Raw genomic sequence first — 20,876 nt, 5'->3', positions numbered from 1 at the left:
AAAGGAATTCTTCCAGGAATAAATATGAGCTTCCTTTCAAGGAAGTGGAGAGCAGCTTGTGTCCAGTGGAAGATTACAGCATCCAGAGACGGCTGAAAGTAGGGCGGAGCGTGAACTAGTCAAAGAAGGAGATCTGGTGACACTTACTGCAGACACCCTGAACAGAAACCAGCAGACAATTCAAATCTAAAGTCTTTTAAATTCAAGTGTTGGGTAGGAGTTGCAAGCGCAATGCTCTACCAGGTGAGCTACAAAAACACATCTGGCCACATGTATGTGAGTTGAAAGTACATGTCTACCAGACCCTGTGCTCTCACAGCAGGGCGAATAGGATCCTTTCAAGATAAAGTAACACAAATGCACAATCACACCATGCAGCTATCCTGACTAAAGGAGGCAAGGAGATGTCCTTGTCCTTCATCTCCGGGTAATTAGGATGCGCCACAAAGTCTGGAAGGCCTGTGGTGATCGTGTACTGAAAAGACAAGCAACCCAAGGAGACCCTCCATAACAATTTTCACCATGTCCTGTCCTCCACAGGAGGGTGGATAATTGAGTTTCATACACCGAACACTCTGTCCACGCACACATGCATCTTTCTAGGAAGATTGGACACTTGAGGTCTGAGATTGCAGGGTAAACTCTTCATTAGGATTCATATCACCGCACATATAATATATATGAGTTCTTGTTTTTACTCTGAGGTATTTGTTTGATTGTCTTGTGTTAATTAATCTTGGTTTATTTTCTTGTTTTTGTATTTTGTTAAGTGCATATCAAAACAGTGACGACAACCACAACAAGTCACGTGATCGATTGTAATGTTCAGCGCTGCAAAAACAATAATGCTGTAAACTACACTTTTCGTTCATTTTTAAATTTCAAGTTACGTGCAATTTTTAAAAAACGTAAAAAATATATTTCGATAAAAATATTTGAGGAACACATTTTTGTAGTAAATTTGATCTCATAATAATATGTGAGCGCGTGTTTCCGCGCAAATAAAATGTCGAGACTGTCACATACTTTGTACACAGCGAGGTTGAATTGCACATTACCTTACTGAATTTTGGAAGTGTTGTAAACATTTCTGACGAGGTTTTAATTCCTCATGTAACTAAATGCTCCAGCAGCAGCAAGGCCAAGGCCGAGATCGCGCAAACAAATGCTGATGACATCTGCGACGGCGCTGTTTCACCTGCCGCGGCCGCCTGGATGAAGCCTGAATGTATTGTCTGACATGATCCGTACTATAACATTGTCTAAAGGGCGAAAATCTTCAAAAAGTGATGAGGATGCTGATAATATTGTGCATATTAAACAGATTAGTAGACGGGCACGTGCCCTCTCAGTTTGAATAGGTATGACGTCTCTGCAGCTAGGAGCCATTTTTGGACACTGTTATAAGTAGGCTACCTGTAATTAAATAACTAAAAAATAAGCTTAAAAATGCATAAACACTTTTATAAAGTACAGATACTGGACAAATTTTAAAGTCAAATACTTACTTTACACCATGAGTAATGTATGACACCCAATAGCCTACTTGTTAAAGGTCATATTATGAGATTTTTTTTAAAGATTTAAAATAAGTCTTTGGTGTCCCCTGAGTGCTTATGCGAAGTTTTAGCTCAAAATACCCCACAGATATTTAATTATAGCATGTTAAAATTGCCACTTTGTAGGCCTGAGCAAAAATGCGCTGTTTTGGGTGTGTCCTTTAACTCTTTCACCGCTAGCGTTTTTAAAAAAAGTTGCCAGCCAGCGCCAGCGTTTTTCATGATTTTCACCAAAGTTTAATAACTTCCAGAAAATGTTCTTCTTTAAATATATAAACATACAATATATCAAATGAAAGAACAGACCCTCTGCTTTCAAACAAAAAAAAAACGTTTCATCCTACCTTAAGTGGTTCTTTTGCAATCAGCTTTAGAATATGGGTAGGTTTTTGCAAAAACACCATATTTTGAGCAAAAAGCTAGAGATAATTCCATTTTTATGACGGACTTTTCATAGAGATCCGATTCAGAGCGATCTTTAAAACAGACACGGACATGCAGCAGCTTGCCATAGGGCAATACTTCCGGTTTTAAAAAGTTGCGGAAGGGCGCCACCTGGTGGATAATAGCGGTATTGCGGAAAGACGTAAAATCTTGTCATTGGCGGGGAAGCGTTTTCTCTTAATTGACGAGATATCTCGTCAATGGCGGGGAAAGAGTTAAAGGGGACAGAGAATGAAAAACCATTTTTACATTGTCTTTGTTGAATAATGGTAGTCTACCCGCATTCACGAACATACAAAAAATCTCAGTCTCATAGAAATTCCTCTTTTAGAAATGTCTGCCAGAAAACGGCCCAATCTGAAAAGCTGATGCTTATGACATCACAGGCATCTGACTGCCCCTCCACTTTAAAATAATTGGCTACATTTTTTGAGTGGCAGAAAAGTCAGCCAATTAGTAATGAGATTGCAAGTTAAGCCAGTAGGGGGAGCCAAATAGGTGCAAAACCACTTGTTTAAAATCCCCCATCCTAATAGAGCTATCTGAGAGAGGTTTTAGGAAGCTTCTAAGGCATTACAGACCCAAACAAAAAAATTTTGTCACATCACAGAACAAGGATAAATACCCCGTTCAATCATTCTATGTCACCTTTAAAATGCAAATGAGCTGATGATATGCAAACACTGATCGCAATGATGGTGGTTTGTTGCAATTGAAACTCAATTGTGCTTTCAATTATTTTCTCTCTCTCTTTCTTTCTTTCTGCACTAAATGGCAGTGTCGTGGTTGGATAGTGCCAATTAAGGGGCAGTATTATTGTAATTGGCCTTGCTACCTACCTCACAAAACAGACGAAATCTGAACTACCTTTTTTTTCACATGCCTGCATAGAATGGCTTACCAAAACTAAGTTACTGGGTTGTTCTATTCACGTTTTCTATGGAAGCACTGGAGACCCAATTATAGCACTTAAACATGGAAAAAGTCAGATTTTCACGCTAAGAACCCTGTAAAGACTATCCTGTCCTTTAAAGCCAATTCTATCATTCACATAAGCTCTTGTTTAAACAACATTAGGCTGATATAGTTTTAGGCAAACCTTTTGGTGAAAAGGTCATTGCTGGAGTTTACTGTGCCTGTCTGTCTATTCATTTGTCTGTCCGTGAATGACTGATGATCTCTAAATACCATGATCAGTCATCTAACAAGGCCATTCACCGTTAATAGACCTCTATCTAGACGGTGTAAAACCAGAATAAGCTGAGTCTGTACATATCCACATGAGATTAGATTTTAAATGTAGGAAACTGTTTATGTTCCCACATAAAACATTGGCACCATGATGCAGGATGCTAATGGGTTGTTTAACACATTGCTATGCGGTTGCTAAGGTGTTATGAGTGACATTAATAACAGCTTACTTATCTTTGGCAGTTCATAAAGCAAGACTTTGATTATTACTTAAGTGATATATATTCTTGTCTATGACACTGCTTTGGTCCAGCTATAGGCTTTTAATGCCCCACTGACATCATCATTACAATGCATTTTTTAATGAAATGCTCTGGATTCTAGACCACACTATGTAATGCAAAATCAAGGCCCATGCTGCACTTGTCAATCAAATCGGAGAGTCCCACAAACTCTGTTGGGAATAGTCAGCATTAGTCAGCAGGACATCCCGAACTCTACTCGCATTTCATTGGAGAAGCCAAAGATTACAGATAACTGGCGTAATGACAAAATAGAGACTAACAAAACAGCACTGTGATATTATCATGCTTTTAGACACGTACCATGATAATACCTTGGAGTACCATGTAAATTCCATGGTATGTGAATATAAACATTCACTCTCAAGGTATGAATCTGATACTATTACTGCCAACATTTTTTGCAAGAATAGAATCTACATGAGTTGACACAAACAATTTTGACTTGCACTGCCTGCCTACTGTCCTAGTAACAGTTTTTGTACCTTTATTTCTGATTAAGAGTGTACTTTCGTTAACCATTAGTAACTCTGATGTTTCATATAGTTCTTGTATGCCAAAATTTCAGATCTGACCAGGAATCCAACTTCGCTTCTCTAGTCGACGTGACATTTTCAACCAAAATTGCTTTAGCGATGCTGGAAAAACAACTGTTTTAATTAACCAAGAGATTTATTTAGGCCTTGTCTGAACTATGAGATGTATTTCAACTTTTGAATTATCGTTCTTGCACAATCATGCAATACAATTAGGATAAAGGAAACTAGGCTAAAGTTCAATAGCAGTAGAGAGACAGAAAACGTGAAGGAAGTCATGAGAGGTTCAAATCTTTTTTGAGAGCTCTGTAAAGGAGCAGATGCGAAATGGGTAAACAGCCGAATCAAGTTTCTGAATTTCTTAATGAATGCTTTCATAATTGTTGATGATGCTGTTTCTTCAGCATGTATGCCGCATTTAAAAACATTACAATGTACACATTGAAATCTTTTTTTGTGGTTTGTTGTTTTCTACATAAAATCATCTAATGTAAAGAACGTTCTGTGAAAATATAACTTTAAGAGATTAAGACTCTGAGACTCTGAAGGTCTGGATTTCACAAGCAGGGTGACATATAAAGAATCTAAACTGTCAATTGTGTGTGTTTACTGCTTTGTTGATCATTGTGTTAAAGGAAAACACAGTTTTTCAATATTTTACTATGTTCTTACCTCAAACAAAACAAGCAAAACTAGAACTATTTTCTGTAGTTACTGTGTAAATATACAATTTTTTGTGGTGTTACAGTCTAAGTCAAAAAATTTTACCCCCTTGTTTCATGTAGTTACAGAGTAAGTATAGCATCTGCGGGCTGTAAATTAAAGTGGCACTTGTTACCCCCTTGTTTCACGTAGTAACAGAGTAAATAAAAAATCTGCGGGCTTTAAATTAAAGTGGCACTTGTTACCCCCTTGTTTCACGTAGTTAAAGCAACACTATGTAGTTTTTCAACCTTTAAATAATGTCTCTAAAATTATTTCAGTGATAGAACAACTTTTAACTGGACAAGTTCTACTGCTGCTGCAACCCGAGCAGCCTCCTAGCTGCTACAAGCACACTCTGAAAGTCGAGGTGGAGGGTAGAGCACACAGCCCCGCCCCTCCCCCTGCCTGCAAAAGAGTGTCTGATACCAGGCACTGTTGCACTTTTCAACCACATGGGGGAGCCGTAAGTCAATTTTACATGGAAACTACATAGTGTTGCTTTAAAGAGTAAATACAACATCTGCGGGCTGTAAATTAAAGTGGCACTTGTTACCCCTTTGTTTCCAAAATATTATAAATTGTTTCCTTAAAATTATACGTTTGTACTTTATAAGTACACTATAATTACAGAAATGTATGCTGTAAATTCGCTGTACTTGCGCAGTACTTAACTGCATATATTATTTGTATTTTTCCTGGATGTTACCCCTTTATTCCCCAAATATTATAAATTGTTCCCTTATAATTACACGTACGTATATTGTATGGCAAAAGAGCACTTATTTTGCGGCACTTCAACCTCAGCGCACTGTAACATAACTCCTGACTACTCGCCGTCTCACTCAAACTTTCATCAATATTACTGCGCTTGAGGTCGAATTTTTCCTACTATGGAAGTCAATGGTGCTTCTGTTTCCTACTTTATTATAAATATCTTCCTTTGTGTTCAACGGGACGAAGAAATGGTTTCTTTTATACAGGTTTAGAGCAACACGAGGGTGTGTAAATGATGACAGAATTTTCATTTTTGGAGTGAACTGTCCCTTTAACCTATTGATTAACCTAAGATTGTCTTAAAACTGTAAGCTAGAAAAAAACTCTACAAACATTACATACTTCTTTCATGTTTGTTTTGTACAGATAAAACTTATTTTGCACATGCAGCGAAATGCAATCTCACTTGTCAGTCATTTGCAAATGGTCCCTGTTGGCAGTAACTGCATTATGTAGTCAGCAGGACGGCCGGTACGCCACTTACATTAGACTAAAGAAATGAAAACTCAAACAACTAGATCATGGCAGATATTACAGATGACAGATGAAAAAATCTCATATGATTTTTACCTCTAGAATGTTCTTGAATTCTTTACAGATATCGGAATAATGTGTTGTTGTGTTCCTAAGAAACATATTTTGGGTAGCATTTACTGTCATAGACTAGATATTTTATTTATTTTTATTTAATCAAAAATGATGGTTACTTTACACCTCAACAGAAAAGACTCTTTAAAAAAACTTACTTAAAAGGTTCTCCATAGCAATGCCATATTTATCAACTATTAAAATGTCTCTCAATCAAACCATATAATATATACTGTATGTAACTCACATATAATCAAATATTTTATGTGAGTGTATGTGTTTTGCAATATTTATGTGGGTCAAAATATTATAACAGTATATACAGTAATTATAAAGATGAATTTATAAAAATGAATTTAAATTATCTTTAAGTAATTTCAACTTCATTTTTGTAATTTATAGCAACTTCTATGGCATTGGAAATAAAAATGAAATTTATTGTAATTTCAAGTTAATTAAATAAAAACAAATAAACAAATTTTTACAGTGCAGTTCAACAGGCGGAACTGTTAGATGCACATGGCTAAAAAGTCAATATAAGGGTATACAGGAAACTTGCGCACTACAAAGTATACATTACTTTTTTCAAGTTTAAGTGCTATAATTGGGTATCCAGTTCTTCTATCAGCCTAGAAAACGTGAAAAAGATCCCAGTTGCTTAGTTTTGGTAAACCCTTCTCTGCAAGCATGTGAAAAATAGATAATTGAAATTTGTCAGTAGTTTGATGGACATGATATGTACTGTATGCGAACCTGGACCACAAAACAAGGTTCATTTTTTAAATTAAAAGGCAATCTTGAATAAATCATGAATAGGCTGAATAAATAAGATTCCCGTTAATCTATGGTTTGTTAGGATAGGACAATATTTGGCCAACTATTTGAATATCTGGAATATGAGGGTGCAAAAAAATCTAAATATTGACAAATCCCCCTTTAAAGTTGTACAAATGCAGTCTTTAGCAACACATACCGTTGTTATTTATAAAATGTTACTAATAAAATGTTGCTAATTATAAAGTATATGATTTCCAAAATATCTTCATGGAATATGATCTTTACTAATATTCTAATGATGTTTAGCATTTTAAAAATCTATAATCTTGACCCATACAATGTATTTTTGGCTATTGCTACAAATTATGACTGGTGTTATGACTGGTTTTGTGATGACCCAGGGTCACATAGCAAATCATAGACTAATCTGTTTAACATGATTCAATGCAACAGAATTGTGCATGTTCCATCACAACATTATAAAGGTTTATAAATAAACACAAGAGGAAACAAGACACGTTTTGATTTCTAAACAAGGCTCAAGTTTACGTGGAAATGGAGAGAGTACACGAGAAAGACATGGGAGGTCCCAGAAAGGTGCAGATCTTTTGCTTTACAGGAACAGCTGCACAGTGAGTAAACAACCCTATCTGGTTTCCAGTTTTACTGACTGCCCGGGGTGCATGCAGCTCAGCACGAATGATTCAGGACAGGGCTGTCTCTCTCCGAGTGTGGTCATATTATTTTATTCTGTAAACTATATCTATTTGTTTAGATCATTTTATGCACGTTTCACTGTCGGTGCAGTCAGGTGCACTCTATGAGTGTGCATTAAAAATCTAATGACATGAATTAAAAATCTAAGGCCTTGAAATTATTATGTATTGATTGATTTGTTTTACTTTTCATGTGCAGAATGGAACATGCAAAATGGTTCAACCTGCAATGAAAAAGGATTAAATGAGAAAAACACACTTTTCTATTCCATCACTGAACAAAATGACTGCACAGAAACCATTTAAACACACACAACAAACCCACATCAAAACAGATAATTTAATATTTAAACTAGAAAGTTTGATCTCACAGTGTCTGTGTGTTTTCATATAACCAGCACGTTCACTTTACCAGTTTGGATTACTTACATCATTTAAATGCCATGAATGGAAATTGCTGTAGTGGATCAACAACTCTTGAATGTTCTCCAGCTGTACAGAGCCTGTAAATACACCCAGATACTCACAATAACAGGTGCTCATCATAGCGCTAAATTCATTCCTTTGTCTCCTGATGTCAACCTTTCACCTGCTTTCCCCTCTTACCACCAAACAGAAGCTAAAGAGTTGAAACAGAAACAGAGCTACCCTGAACTCTGACCTGATCTACTTACACAACAGATGTTTCGTATTACAAACTCAAGTACACTATAGAGAAAGATTTTTTTCATATCTTTTTATAATCAAAAGAACCTTTTTATAGATAGATAGATAGATAGATAGATAGATAGATAGATAGATAGATAGATAGATAGATAGATAGATAGATAGATAGATAGATAGATAGATAGATAGATAGATAGATAGATAGATAGATAGATAGATAGAATTACACTTCATTGCGTTTGATTATTTCAAATATTTTATTTTATGCATTGTAAATATTATGACAAATACAAAATACAAAATTCAGATAACAATCAAAATTGAATGGGATTAATTAAATTCTATTTATATTCTATACAAATATTCTGATTTCAAAATCAAATCATAAATATATGCACTGCAACGATAGATTAAAACTGCAATAAAAGACATTGCAAATATCATAACTGTTGTTATCATGTTAAAAACCATGTTTAATATTATTTCAATACAAAAATCTCTCTATTCATACAATGTTTCCATTTACTAAAAGTACTCAGGAAAACCACTTCACTTTCCAATTTGGAACAGCATTAACAACAAAATATTCTACCAATATGGCAAAACTTCACGCAAATCTCTCTCAGATGCTGAGGATCCACAATATTATACACGATGAGTGGTCATTTTCTTTTATTCTTACATCAGTAAAGCTGTTCTGAGGAGAAAAACAAATTTAGGACCACCAAACCACCAGGACTTGGGGTGCAGCACCAATTCATATTCCACAGCTCCGAAGTAAAGCATGCATGGTCGTCTAGCAGCATTCTTCTGCATCCCGGGATCTGAAGCTTCAATCCTGCTGTATGATCAGAAGCAAAAGCAATCCTTAATGCAATCTCCTCAGCTAGAGTATTGGATGTGTTTATATATGTGTGTGTGTTTGTGTGTACCTCAGTGTATGCTGGAGGAGGGGGTAGATCGAGCCCGCCCATGTGCATGAAGATAGGACTATCATCTTCATCATAATCATCCAGGAGTGGAATGAAGGAGCTGTCCATGCGGCTGTCCCGGGAGATCTCGCTGTAGCTGGGAGGAAAGGATGGGATGGAGATGCAGGTGCTGGAGGTGCCACTGGCGACCTGACTGCTCATGCTGCTGGTTCGACTGTTCAGGCCGTTGTAGGGGATCGTCCCGATGATCAGAGGTAGTTCAAGGATAAGCTTCTCGCTGCCTGGGATGTGCACATAGATCTGCCCCATGGAAAGAAAAAGGGAGAGGTTAAATATGGACTCTACATGTGCCAGCGGAGATCATATCAGACATATTTATTAACTCACCCTCAGACTGTAGTCGACATGGATGATGTCGCAGCCTAAGATAGTGGGCTTGAGCTTGGGCACGCGAAGGGCTCTACCCTGCCACATGTCACACATGCCGGAGATGATGTGGTTGCCCCTGACCGAAGTGAGTTTCTCGTTGAGTACCTTGGTGCGCCCGTTCGCCAGATAAATATGCTTGGCTATGATGGCTGCTTTAGGAATGATGATGCGAGAACAGGTGTTTTCGAACTTTGCATTGATGGTGATGTCTTCTCCCTCGCAGTAACCCTTGCGGTCAATGCGGGCGGCTATAGAAACGCTGCCGTCGGGAATAAACATACAGGTGACTTTCTTCTCTTTTGCACCTGTAACTGGAGTCTGATAGGATGCGGATAACATCATGAGAGGCTGAATGGTTCAATCACATCCATTGCAAATAAGACTCCTCTGCAATTACTCACCATCAGTTCTTGGGTGTTCACATCAATCGGTTCCTCCACCTCAAAATTTTGCTTGCATTCTGCATACGGGTGGCCTGATTTTTCTATGACCGCCTTCACATAGTAAAAAACTGAGCCGAACTTTCCAGCATACGAGGAAACTAAGCACCTGTAGTGAAAGTAGTGAAAAGATCTTGCATTAAAGATTATGTACACATACATTTTTGCATTACCGTATTTGTAATGTACAGGTGCAAGATACTCACCCTGCCTGTGGAAGCTCAAATCCAAACATGAATTCATATCTGTTTCCAGCCCTGAGAGTGATAGAGCCATCTGCATCTGTGTTGGGGAGATTGTAATATAAGAAACACCTTTTGCATTGCTCCACCCTATCTTAATGCAAATTGGCACCATTTTGCGCAGTCAGATTAAGCAAAAAAAAAAAAAAACTTGGTTCTTACCGGTAGGATGATGATCAAGGTGAAGAACTTCCTCGTACTTCAGGTAGTCGATTTCCTGTTTGCATCTTTGCTTTCCTTTGGTATACTCGACCTTTGCGCATCCGATACCGAACAGCCTGACGGCGGAGACGCGCGTTATCTCCGATACCTCTACAATTACCCGTCCAGCCACTTTATCTCCGCTACTGTACACGAGCTTGTTCGGGTCATTAAGACGAACCTCTAAGGTTTTGGGTTTCTTTGTCAACACCCCCATTTCTCTTAACGATAACAATTGAAATAATACTACTAGAAATGTTCTGTGCGTAAAGCTCTCCAAAATATGGTGACGTTATTGTCTCGTTTTTTATTATTACTCCCTATCAGTTGTTTTTGAGTCTGCTCTGTCGGTAAACACCGAGTAGGAGTGGGTGGTTATATAGGCTACTTCACACGCCGTTCTGATGTTACTTGGAAACGCATATGGGCATCGGTGCAGGGCACTCACATGCGCCCCGTGGATCGCCACACGGGCGTCTCTCTCATAGGATGCACGGGCCGTTCGCGTCCATTCGGGCCAATGGGCACCCGACCACAGCGCGTGGACAGCTCGTGGGTATGTGGCAGTGGGCGTTCGAGGAGGTTGGCTAATTATATGGAGCAGGGGTGGGGCGTAAATGCACACTGGAGCCACACGTTTGTCATGCTTCAAAACAATGTTTGCAATGGAAACTCACGTATGGCACGTTGACAAAGAGAGATAATTGCGGTCTTAAAATAAAGGTTTGTTGTTGAGCTGTATTTAGGGCTTTGAGTCATTTCTGACTGGATGGGCACTGCCATCTCCTGACCGATCCAACACCCAACCAAACTGCAACCCACTACAGAAAGTTGAGTTGGAGTCCGGTTATATACCCCATTAATCACCAAGAGTAAATGCACAAACAGCTGCACACCTTATTCATTCTGGCATCACTCTTCTGATCACAAGACACCCTTTATCTTCAGATTTATGAGCTTGTCTGAGGAAAGGACACCCTCCATTATGGACCCGGACCAAAGCTGTAAGGGTTCTCATGCATTATACAAACATAACACTGGTGAACCGTACGTTTAAGGCCAAATGAACACCATCCATCACTTCTATAAAAGTGTGAAGTATCTCAGAATCTGTCACTGTTGATAAAACACTACTACTTATACTGTAAAACAGTTATAGATCATACAACCATGAGAATCTATACCTTTAACACTTTTAACACAAAGCCAATTGAGCACCAAATTATTTTTAAAATGAATGTTTTTTGGTGATAATGGTGATTTAGCATGGTCTGTCTCTGGTGTTGCTGTCATCAATGCTCATTGATAACACATGATAGCCCATTATAAACCACTGATATGTGAAAATATTTTAGATTTTTACTTTAAAGGTGCCTAAAAATGCATTGAAATAATATGAATTGCATTTTAATCATTTTCTGATCTATATAGAAGGTATGTGGCTTTAATTAAATAAGTGCAAATTATCCAGAGACAGTTTTACGTGTTTATTTAAAACGCTAGGATTTCCCTTAGAATAAAATTATCTTTTAGTATTAGGTATGTGATGAGATTAATTATGTCACAAGATTTCTTGTGGAGGTGAAATGCTGTCTCCTGGAATCAGCATAACGTTGAATTTGTGGCAAAACCTGCACGCATTACTGTATATTCTGTCTTTTAGTGTGTTTAGTTTTGATTGGACTTCCAATAATGTTCGTTTGGGAACTTATATAAAATCTGAGAGGCGTTGTGTTTGTTGATCAGTGTCTCAGCAGATTAAACCCTCACTCTGCATTTACATGATTTAATATGTTCTTGCTCAAGAATGTACAGTGCTGTATCATTTCTATTGTAAACAATTGGACAAATATTAAAGATTTAAATAAATTTAAACATTGTTTGGATAAAAGTAAGCATTTTCTTAATCTAAAGTAAAAGTAAAGATAACATCCGTGAGTCCGCTAGTGCCCTCTGCAGGCATTTGCTATAATACACAATGCTGGTTTTTATTACATAGGCTGCATATTAAAGGAAAACACCACCGTTTTTCAATATTTTACTATGTTCTTACCTCAACTTAACAAATTAACACATACCTATCTTTATTCAATGCGTGGACTTAATCTTTGTACAGAGCGTCATTAATGTTTTAGCATTTAGCCTAGCCCCATTCATTCCTTAGGATCCAAACAGGGATGAATTTAGAAACTTCCATGTTTTCCCTATTTAAAGACTAATATGGTGGCACAAAATAAAATGTGGCGATTTTTTAAGCAACTTAGTTGCAGCACTTTGACCTCGGGTGCAGTAATATTGATAAAAGTTTGAGCGAGAGAGGGAGTATTTAGGAGTGATGATGTAACTGTGCGCCGAGGTCGAAGTAATGCAAACTAAGTGCTCTTTTGACTACACCAAAACATGTGTCTCTGGCAGAAGGTTGAAATATGCGCTCATAAGGTGGAGTCTGTGAGCGGTCATGGGTGGGGTCTAATCAATGTAACATCACATTAATAGGGGATGCCCAACAGCCTGTTTTGTGTCACTGTTGCGGCTAAAAGGAGATTACACAAAGAAGAATTGATGGATTTGTGTTTCCACACACACACTGGCAACTCATTTTCTGCTAGAAAAACATTTAAAAGTGCCTTTTCTAGGATAGGGGGGCTTTAATGTTTTGTTTAGTTAAATCATATGTTTTGATACTTTATTTAAACCAATTATTATTGCATTGTCATTATTATGTCATTTTAAAGATTATTTCTCACTTGGGTCTATTTTCATTAACCAAAAACATTTAATTACTTCATTATCAATTACCAAAATAATTGTTAGGGACAATGCTAGATTAGTTAAAACATTTGAAAATTGTGATTTCACTTTTCCTTTCATATATTTTATCATCGATGATTTCTTCAAAAGTGTTAAAATCTCTTCTCGTTCTCGTAAACAAAATCTCATGTCTTGTCTCATCTCGTGGAATAAGTGTCTCGTCACACCCCTTATTATTACCTTATTTGAAAGAGTCATGAATAATAATGTTGAACTTTGCTCTGATTGGCTGTGTCTCATAGCAGTTCAGTTCAGTAGCTCTCTGTGTGTGTATGTGTAAACAGACCTTATGTTTGAGCCTGTATCAGACGAAAATACAGATTTTAAGGAATAATCAATTGTTTGGAGATTGAAAATGGATGTTTCTGAGTGGTACGTTTTTTTTTTTCAGTATGGACTTGCAAAACGTAACTGTAACATCAATAGTAGAACTTTAGCCTAACGCTAGAATATAGCATTAAGGGGTTGTGTACACCAAAACTTTTACGCCCGCAGCCGGCGCATGTTTTCAATTGTTTCCAATGGAAGCTCTGCGTTTTTCAAATAAGCCAGCAGCTAGCGGGTTTTTTCCGCGCTGAAAACTGGCGCTCGGCGGTTTTTCCGCGCTCGGCGCTGAGCGTCGAGAGTTGAAAGAGATTCAACTTGGGGAGAAAAGCTCCGCTTGTCGATGTCAGTTCTCACACGGCCGCCCAATCACAGTGGAGGAAAGGCGGGACATTACCACAGCAACCAACCGGCTCGCAGCTGAAGTATCACAGCTACCAAAGCGCTCAGCTGAAGAAAGCTGGCACTCAGCTGAAAAACAGCTGGCATTCGGCGTCCTCAAGGCGTTTTCAGACACGTTTAAAAGTTTTGGTGTGTCCAGCCCCTAACTCTTTCCCCGCCAGCATTTTTTTTTAAAAAAGTTGCCAGCCAGCACCAGCATTTTTCATGATTTTCACAAAAGTTTAATGCCTTCCAGAAAATGTTCTTCTTTAAATATATAAACAAACAATATATCAGATGAAAGAACAGACCCTCTGCTTTCAAAAAAAAAAAAAAAACGTTTCATCACCTTCATTAGTTCTCTTGTAATCACCTCTCAAACATGGGTAGGTTTCTTCAAAAACACCCAATTTTGAGCAAAAAGCTGAGATAATTCCATTTTTGCAAAGGACTTTTGATAGAGATCAGATGCAGAGCGATCTTTAAAACATACACGTAGTTCTTTCTCTTTCACGTGAGGCGCTACTTCCGGGTTGTATAAGTTGCCACCTGGTGGTCAATAGCGGTATTGCGGAAAGACGGAAAATCTCGTCATTTGGCCGGGGAAGCGTTTTCTCTTAATTGACGAGATACTCGTCAATGGCGGTGAAAGAGTTAACTAGCATGCAGTATAACGTTAACACAACTTAGTTTTTAGCATTGTAACAACATTGTAATTATAATGTTGGGGCGTACATCTCGACTGTAACGTCCCAGTCGGTGTTATGTTGAGATTGGTCTGTTTTCCAGTGTCTTTTGCATGCATGAGGTTTACATAAGAAGGAGGAAACAATCAAGTTTGAGGCTCACGATATGTCATTACCATGTATAGAACTCTTATTATTAATTTATGCCTACATAAATACAGTTTTACATTCTATATAAATACATAAATCATATATAAATACACTTAAATTATTCCTGAGCAAACTTTATTTACATATGAGAAAACACAATATTTAGTAAAAACTTGCAGCATATTTTATATTATTTATATTTCTCCTAATAGAGAAATTCACAAATGTATGCATGTAACACTGCAAACAAATGAATCGACAGTCAATGCAAGGCCGTTCCAGACAGCCTCTGTTCAAATAAAACATACACTTTGATGTAAACGTTTTGCATAAATTGTATAAATATCTTATAAATAATCACACAATCCCTTTATTCGGCTTTTTGCCATCACATTGGACCTGAGAGAACGTGTCTAAGGGTCTCTGTGAGCAAACTTGTCACCACGATCACCAGAAGAGACGCAGGTGTGTTACCCGCCCTCCCCGTCAGCAGGTGAACCCTCTCGGGATCAGAGATCATGGCACGAGCGTCCTCCAACGCAGCCACAGCTGATTCGCTACAGTTCATGTTCCCCATGACCTGCAGGTCAAACAGGCAAGCCTGAAAATACACATCCCGCACAGGAAGCACAGACGAACAGTGAGAGTGCGCAAGCGTGGATGGATTTGCATCTGGGGTCCCAAGACGTTGTGAGACCGGACAGCCCCACACACACAGCTGCAGGTCTTGCTCGGGTGTGTAAGACTCAACGATCGCCCGAGGGGAGCGGACAGACAGACTCAACGACCGGCCTATCTGACGCACCACCAGCGTGGTTCCGATGTGTGTAGCGACGATCTCGGCGTGTCGGCCGGGGTCACGAGAGGTGATGCGAAGGCTCTGATGGCCTCTGCGATCACCGCCGGTCATGGAACCATCCTCGAATGCTGGGGGAACGTTATCCACCTCTGCATGGTATATCTGGAGCTCGGCACACTCACGATAGTTCTTGAGGATAACGGTAATCTGATGAAAAAACACAAAGAATAAAATACATTATAAACATAATTTTTGCTATTGCATAGATTGTCACAGAACCCCAAACTGTGCATAATATCATATAACAAAATCACTATGCTATAACACTGGGAAATTTCTAAATGATGTTTCCAAACCTTTGTGAGTACAGTTGTGTAAGAGTGCCCTCTAGTGGTCGTGCTGGTGGCCTGTATGTACAAGTACTGATTATCTATGAGAGGCCAGGCTCCTTGTACAGCACACGTCTGGAACTCATCATTGAAGGTGCGGATATGAGGGTCCCCGAACACCCCACAGTGCAGGTATTCAGGGGCCCGGCCCTCCCTCTGCACAAACCCTTTCTCATAAAAGCATCCATCCCCTGAAAGCGGGGCCTGGGGCAGGGGTCGTGGCTGAGCTGTGGGGCCCGTTTTGGGGCAGCGGTGTTGAATGAGCAGGTCTTCGATGCCCTGAACTGCAGAGTGGTAGGTCAGGTCTCCGCGGCACGCTCGGGCGGTCCGCTGCGTACAGAGGGCGTAAGATCGCAGTGCGCTGCAGTACACGGCGTTACCCCCTTCCCGACCCCCTCCTCCTATGACCCCCATTTCCAGTGTCGCGGCCACAAAATCTGAGTTGCATCGCAGGATTCGACACTGTACGCAAACTGTTGAAGTAAACAAGTTTATAGTTATGAAATGTATGTTTTATCACCATACAACGTTTCTCGTCACACACTGTATGGAATGTTCCGGTAAACTGAGGTATTTTTAATGAAAAAACATGGTACAGTGCTTTTTTATGGGGAGGGGGGGCATGTAACATAATTACACTAACAGATAATTTGAAGTGCATTGGAAATACACAATAGTACAGTGTAGGAAAGATATGGCAATCATTGTGCATGAAAGTACCATGGTACTACTGCCTCATTCTATCACTGTACCATGGTTTTGCCACAGTACTTAAATAGGACTTTACCTGAAGGGGCACTAAACAATAGGACCGTTGTAATAATGAGAAAAATGTGTCTCCATGTTGTGTGTGAGGGATTCCCACAGGCACCTGGTGCTGCCATTCCCATCCATACAGAAACAGGCGGAGCGGCCTGCTCACAGATGTCCACGCAAGTGCTACAGGTGTGAGCACTGACCTACACTACACATAACAGCCACACGGGGGAGACAAACCCAAACAAATACAGTTACAAATCTGGGTCTTATTTCTAAAAAAAGCATTTGAATGAATTTTCTAATGTTGTTAAGAATATTGTATTTTAATGTACTTTATTTTTTATTTTAAGAATTGAAAAGCTCAGTTGCAAAAGCCGCTAAACGCAACCTTCGTCAAAAATGAGATAATGAAATTAACTGAATACTCTCGGCATGTATTATACTTTTATGAAAACTTTCGCTTAGAATCTGTTTAATCCCAGCCTCAGGCTATTCAGAAATACTGGTTTGTTGGCAGAATCCATTAGGAGTCTGATAAAAAGTTGATAATTTACAAGAAAACACACTGCAAAAAATGATTTTCAAGAAAAAATGTTCTTGGTATTTTTGTCTTGTTTTCAGTAAAAATATCTAAACATTCTTAAATTAAGATGCTTTTTCTTAATGAGCAAAAAAACGCAAGAAAATAAGTCTAATTTTTAGACCAAAAATATCAAATTTAAGTGATTTTGTGCATAAAACAAGCAAACAAATCTGCAAATGGGGTAAGCATTTTTTTTATTTAGTGTTTAAGAAAAATTTTCAAGATTTTTTTGCTTACCCCATTGGCAGATTTTTTTTGCTCGTTTTATGCACAAAATCACTTAAATTTTATATTTGTGGTCCAAAAACTAGACAGCATCTTAATTTAAGAATTTTTAGATATTTTTACTGAAAACGAGACAAAAAGTGTAAAAAATGACTTTCTTACTTCTTAGTGTATAAATCTAAAATTTCGTAAATTAAGATGTATTTTCTTGATAAGCAAAATGACCTAGGAAAATAAGTTATGTTTTTAGAAACAATAATAAAATTTAAAGTAAATTTGTGCAAAAAAAAACATCTGCCAATAGAATAAGATTTACTTTTTTTGCATAAACACTTAATTCAAGAATTTTTTTCTTATTCCAATGTCAGATTTGTTGTGCTTGTTTTAAGCACGAAATTTCCTTACATTTATATTTTTTCTCTAAAAACTAGACTTATTTTCCAGTCCCTAATATCACTAATGCAATCTGTTAGCTTAGCAAACTGGTGTGTTTCGCTAGGATGTGACGAGATGTAAAGCTGGGTATCATCCGCATAGCAGTGAAAAGTTATGTTATGTTTCCTGATAATGTCTCCTAGAGGTAACATGTATAACGAGAATAGGATAGGGCCTAAAACAGATCCCTGAGGTACGCCGTATTTAACGGGGGAGTGATATGACTCTTCCTCATTTACATAAGTGATATAGATTGGTTAGATACGATCTAAACCAGGCTAACGCCTGACCAGCCAACATAGTTTTTTTAGTCTATTGAGTAAGATTGTGTGATCTATTGTGTCAAAGGCTGCACTAAGGTCTAGTAATATAAGGATTGAGATTTCACCACGATCGGATGTTAATAGGAGGTCATTAGCCCCTTTATAAAAGGTACTGCCCCAGTGACAGCTTGGGACCAAATTTTTTTTGAGAGTTCAAGTTAAGTTTAATATATGCAAATTTAAGCTTAACCATATGACAGGTATCAATCATTATTAAGTAAATAAATAAGAAATACATATACATAGTTTATGGTATCCAGAAACTTACATCAAGAGTTCATCTGATTTGTTCAGGTCTTGCAACCCATCAAAAGACCGCTGTCATGAACATGCTGAACAGCTACCTGGGGGAAAAAACATGATAAAAACAGTAAGCATGAGTTCAACCAAAGAATGAGATGGTTTACATAATACATCTAAATAACTTCTTATATCAAAATTTTTAATTTTATAAAGAAATACTTCAAGCTAATAATAATGTTAATGATTGATAATGTGATCTAATACAGTCAGATATCTATACACTTGGATTTCATGTGAAACATGTTCATATGTGACTACACCTGTGTAAATTTGAGAGGACTGACTTCACATCAGCTGGTTGAAAGTCATTGCATTCATGGCTCAGATAAGTTATTTCCGAGCTTCACCATCATTTGTTTGCAAATGTCAACTGGTTTGATATTTGTGTCTAAAGCTATAACATTCAGACATTTTTAAACGTCTCCCAAAACTACTTTTCGTGGCCACCGTGTATGAGAAATGATCACAGTAATGTTATTGCTGCAGTAAAACTGCCTCTGGCCAGAGGACATTTCGCAGTTTGGACTCTCACTCTGATGTGTTATTTACAAAGACTGAAGAGCAAACAGTGGTGGGACACAAGTAAACTCAAAATACTGTCTGTGTGTCTCTCTCTCACTGCGTGGGTGCCTGCATTTGATACTTTAAATGGGGATAAATCTGATCTTATTTGCTCTAAAAAAAAAGAAATTATGTGGCATGTCCTCGATAAATAGTAAATAATAATAAAAATTTGCTTGAGTTAATCTATAGTAAATATACGGTAATAGTTCATATTATATTGTATATTGCATTCTAAAACAATAAATTCCTTTCTTTGTAAAGTAAACATGCTACAAATTACCAACACCTCCAATTTTAACAATCTTTCAAAAAAAGTGTAAACCAACTAAACCCTACCAAGGAAAATGTATCAATACTTAATTTCTTTGATGTATTTAATATTTTTAGTCCAGTTTAACTGTTGCGCATTGCCATCTGTCCTTACTGTACTTTACTGCAGCAGGTTCAGGTTTTACTGTTCCAAAACTGACAGCTGATATTTATTCTAGTTCATGGGACGGCTGGTGTCATATGGGGCAGTTACGAGAGTTGCGGGGCAGAAATAGAGGGGTCTAAATATACCCAGCCACACCAGCAGCAACTGCCCCAGTGGAAACAGACAGGGGCTGAGAGCTCAGCAGCACAGAGGCAGGTGTTAGACAGACAGCGGGAACTTTGCTCAGTCTACTTTCAGCTGCACAATCCAACTGCATGTGGAAACTCATTTTTAAAGAAAAAGCATTTATGATCCAAATTTAAGTGTATAAACACAAACACACATCAGGTCCCAAACACTTCATATGTGTCAAAGACTGAATGATTCTGTAAGATTATGTTTATTTATCAAATACGTACGTTTACATTTGAATCTATATGTGCCATGCCTTGCACGTGAGATTTGTGTATGTGTGTGTTTAATTACTGAATGAAAGTACAGTAATGTTTTACTCCAGATATACACTTTAAATTCCAGAGGAATTAATTTTCCCAGAATTCTGGTTTAATCTGTAACCAGATTAACATTCAAGTCTTTAAAATAAAAGAATACAGAATAGCCTACATTATAAATCTTTCGTTTGAAAGCAGGATTATTGAATCATTTACACTCAATTCTCTAAAATTAGAGTAGGTATGTAAATAAGCTACTATAGTATATGAACATGGTAATAATTCAGTACCACGGTAGTGCAACCTGATATCTTTAACTACAAAACACTGAACTGAAGTACCACAACAGTACTACATAAACGTGAACATTGATAAGAAATACTGAATAAATGCATTGGTTAACAAAGGTTCTCTAATAAAAATATTAGACGTTATAAACTGGTTAACTACTCTAATAAAAGGTAATACATCATTACAGACATTAAAGTAGGCTATTACACTTACCGAAGATGTCTCTCCTGTAGACCAAGTACAACGATAAAGAGACCGAGATGTTTTACCGTCACTACTGTTCCGTCAGTGAGACACCGACACTCATGTGACGGAATTTGGTGCGGTGTGACACCCCAACGTCACGTCACAGTCCCGCACGAGTAAACGCGTAATCACCCGCAGCGCGCACCTGCTACACACGCGCGCCAGCTGACGGAGAGTCTGTTAGCATCTCACTGTTTGTCAACATACCTGAACATACAGACACTTTATGTAACTTAAC

General features: G+C 38.0%; 2 protein-coding genes across 4 annotated transcripts; both read right to left on the bottom strand.

The window, feature by feature from the left end:
• Window positions 1–8,496: 8,496 nt before the first annotated feature.
• On the bottom strand, window positions 8,497–11,225 carry txnipb (thioredoxin interacting protein b). 2 transcript variants are annotated; one of them, XM_065298677.2, is made up of 6 exons: window positions 10,464–11,225; window positions 10,266–10,341; window positions 10,021–10,168; window positions 9,578–9,937; window positions 9,191–9,490; window positions 8,497–9,096 (listed from the first exon to the last, which is right to left on the bottom strand). In XM_065298677.2, exons 1-6 carry the CDS (start codon window positions 10,717–10,719, stop codon window positions 9,091–9,093), a joined length of 1,146 nt encoding a protein of 381 aa, XP_065154749.1. In that variant the 5' UTR covers window positions 10,720–11,225; the 3' UTR covers window positions 8,497–9,090. The 2 variants fall into 2 exon arrangements, with proteins under 2 accessions (XP_065154749.1, XP_065154748.1); XM_065298676.2 differs by having other exon boundaries at window positions 8,497–9,099; window positions 10,464–11,123.
• A 3,747-nt stretch (window positions 11,226–14,972) lies between these two features.
• hjv (hemojuvelin BMP co-receptor) lies at window positions 14,973–20,731 on the bottom strand. Of its 2 annotated transcripts, none has more exons than XM_065298671.2 (5): window positions 20,606–20,731; window positions 18,636–18,711; window positions 16,830–17,006; window positions 16,010–16,515; window positions 14,973–15,860 (listed from the first exon to the last, which is right to left on the bottom strand). In XM_065298671.2, the coding sequence occupies exons 3-5, from the start codon at window positions 16,930–16,932 to the stop codon at window positions 15,243–15,245; spliced, it is 1,227 nt and encodes a 408-aa protein (XP_065154743.1). In that variant the 5' UTR covers window positions 16,933–17,006; window positions 18,636–18,711; window positions 20,606–20,731; the 3' UTR covers window positions 14,973–15,242. The 2 variants fall into 2 exon arrangements, with proteins under 2 accessions (XP_065154743.1, XP_065154744.1); XM_065298672.2 differs by having other exon boundaries at window positions 16,830–17,001.
• Between the last annotated feature and the right edge of the window lie 145 nt (window positions 20,732–20,876).

Source organism: Paramisgurnus dabryanus, chromosome 13 (assembly GCF_030506205.2).
Source record: "Paramisgurnus dabryanus chromosome 13, PD_genome_1.1, whole genome shotgun sequence".
Taxonomy (NCBI): domain Eukaryota; kingdom Metazoa; phylum Chordata; class Actinopteri; order Cypriniformes; family Cobitidae; genus Paramisgurnus; species Paramisgurnus dabryanus.
Note: the sequence above shows the minus strand (reverse complement) of the source record. Positions and strands in the feature narration are given on the sequence as shown.

Bases quoted from the DNA above. Each gene is read 5' to 3' on its own strand.
- txnipb (XM_065298676.2), bottom strand. From the start codon at position 10,719: ATGGGGGTGTTGACAAAGAAACCCAAAACCTTAGAGGTTCGTCTTAAT. The intron at 10,169-10,265 runs GTGAGTATCTTG...CTTTCACTACAG, and splicing joins TTTGAGCTTCCACAGGCAGG to GTGCTTAGTTTCCTCGTATG. The intron at 9,491-9,577 runs GTGAGTTAATAA...TCCATGGGGCAG, and splicing joins ATGTCGACTACAGTCTGAGG to ATCTATGTGCACATCCCAGG.
- hjv (XM_065298671.2), bottom strand. From the start codon at position 16,932: ATGGGAATGGCAGCACCAGGTGCCTGTGGGAATCCCTCACACACAACA. The intron at 16,516-16,829 runs GTAAAGTCCTAT...TTACTTCAACAG, and splicing joins ATTGTTTAGTGCCCCTTCAG to TTTGCGTACAGTGTCGAATC. The intron at 15,861-16,009 runs GTTTGGAAACAT...TTTTTTCATCAG, and splicing joins ACACAACTGTACTCACAAAG to ATTACCGTTATCCTCAAGAA.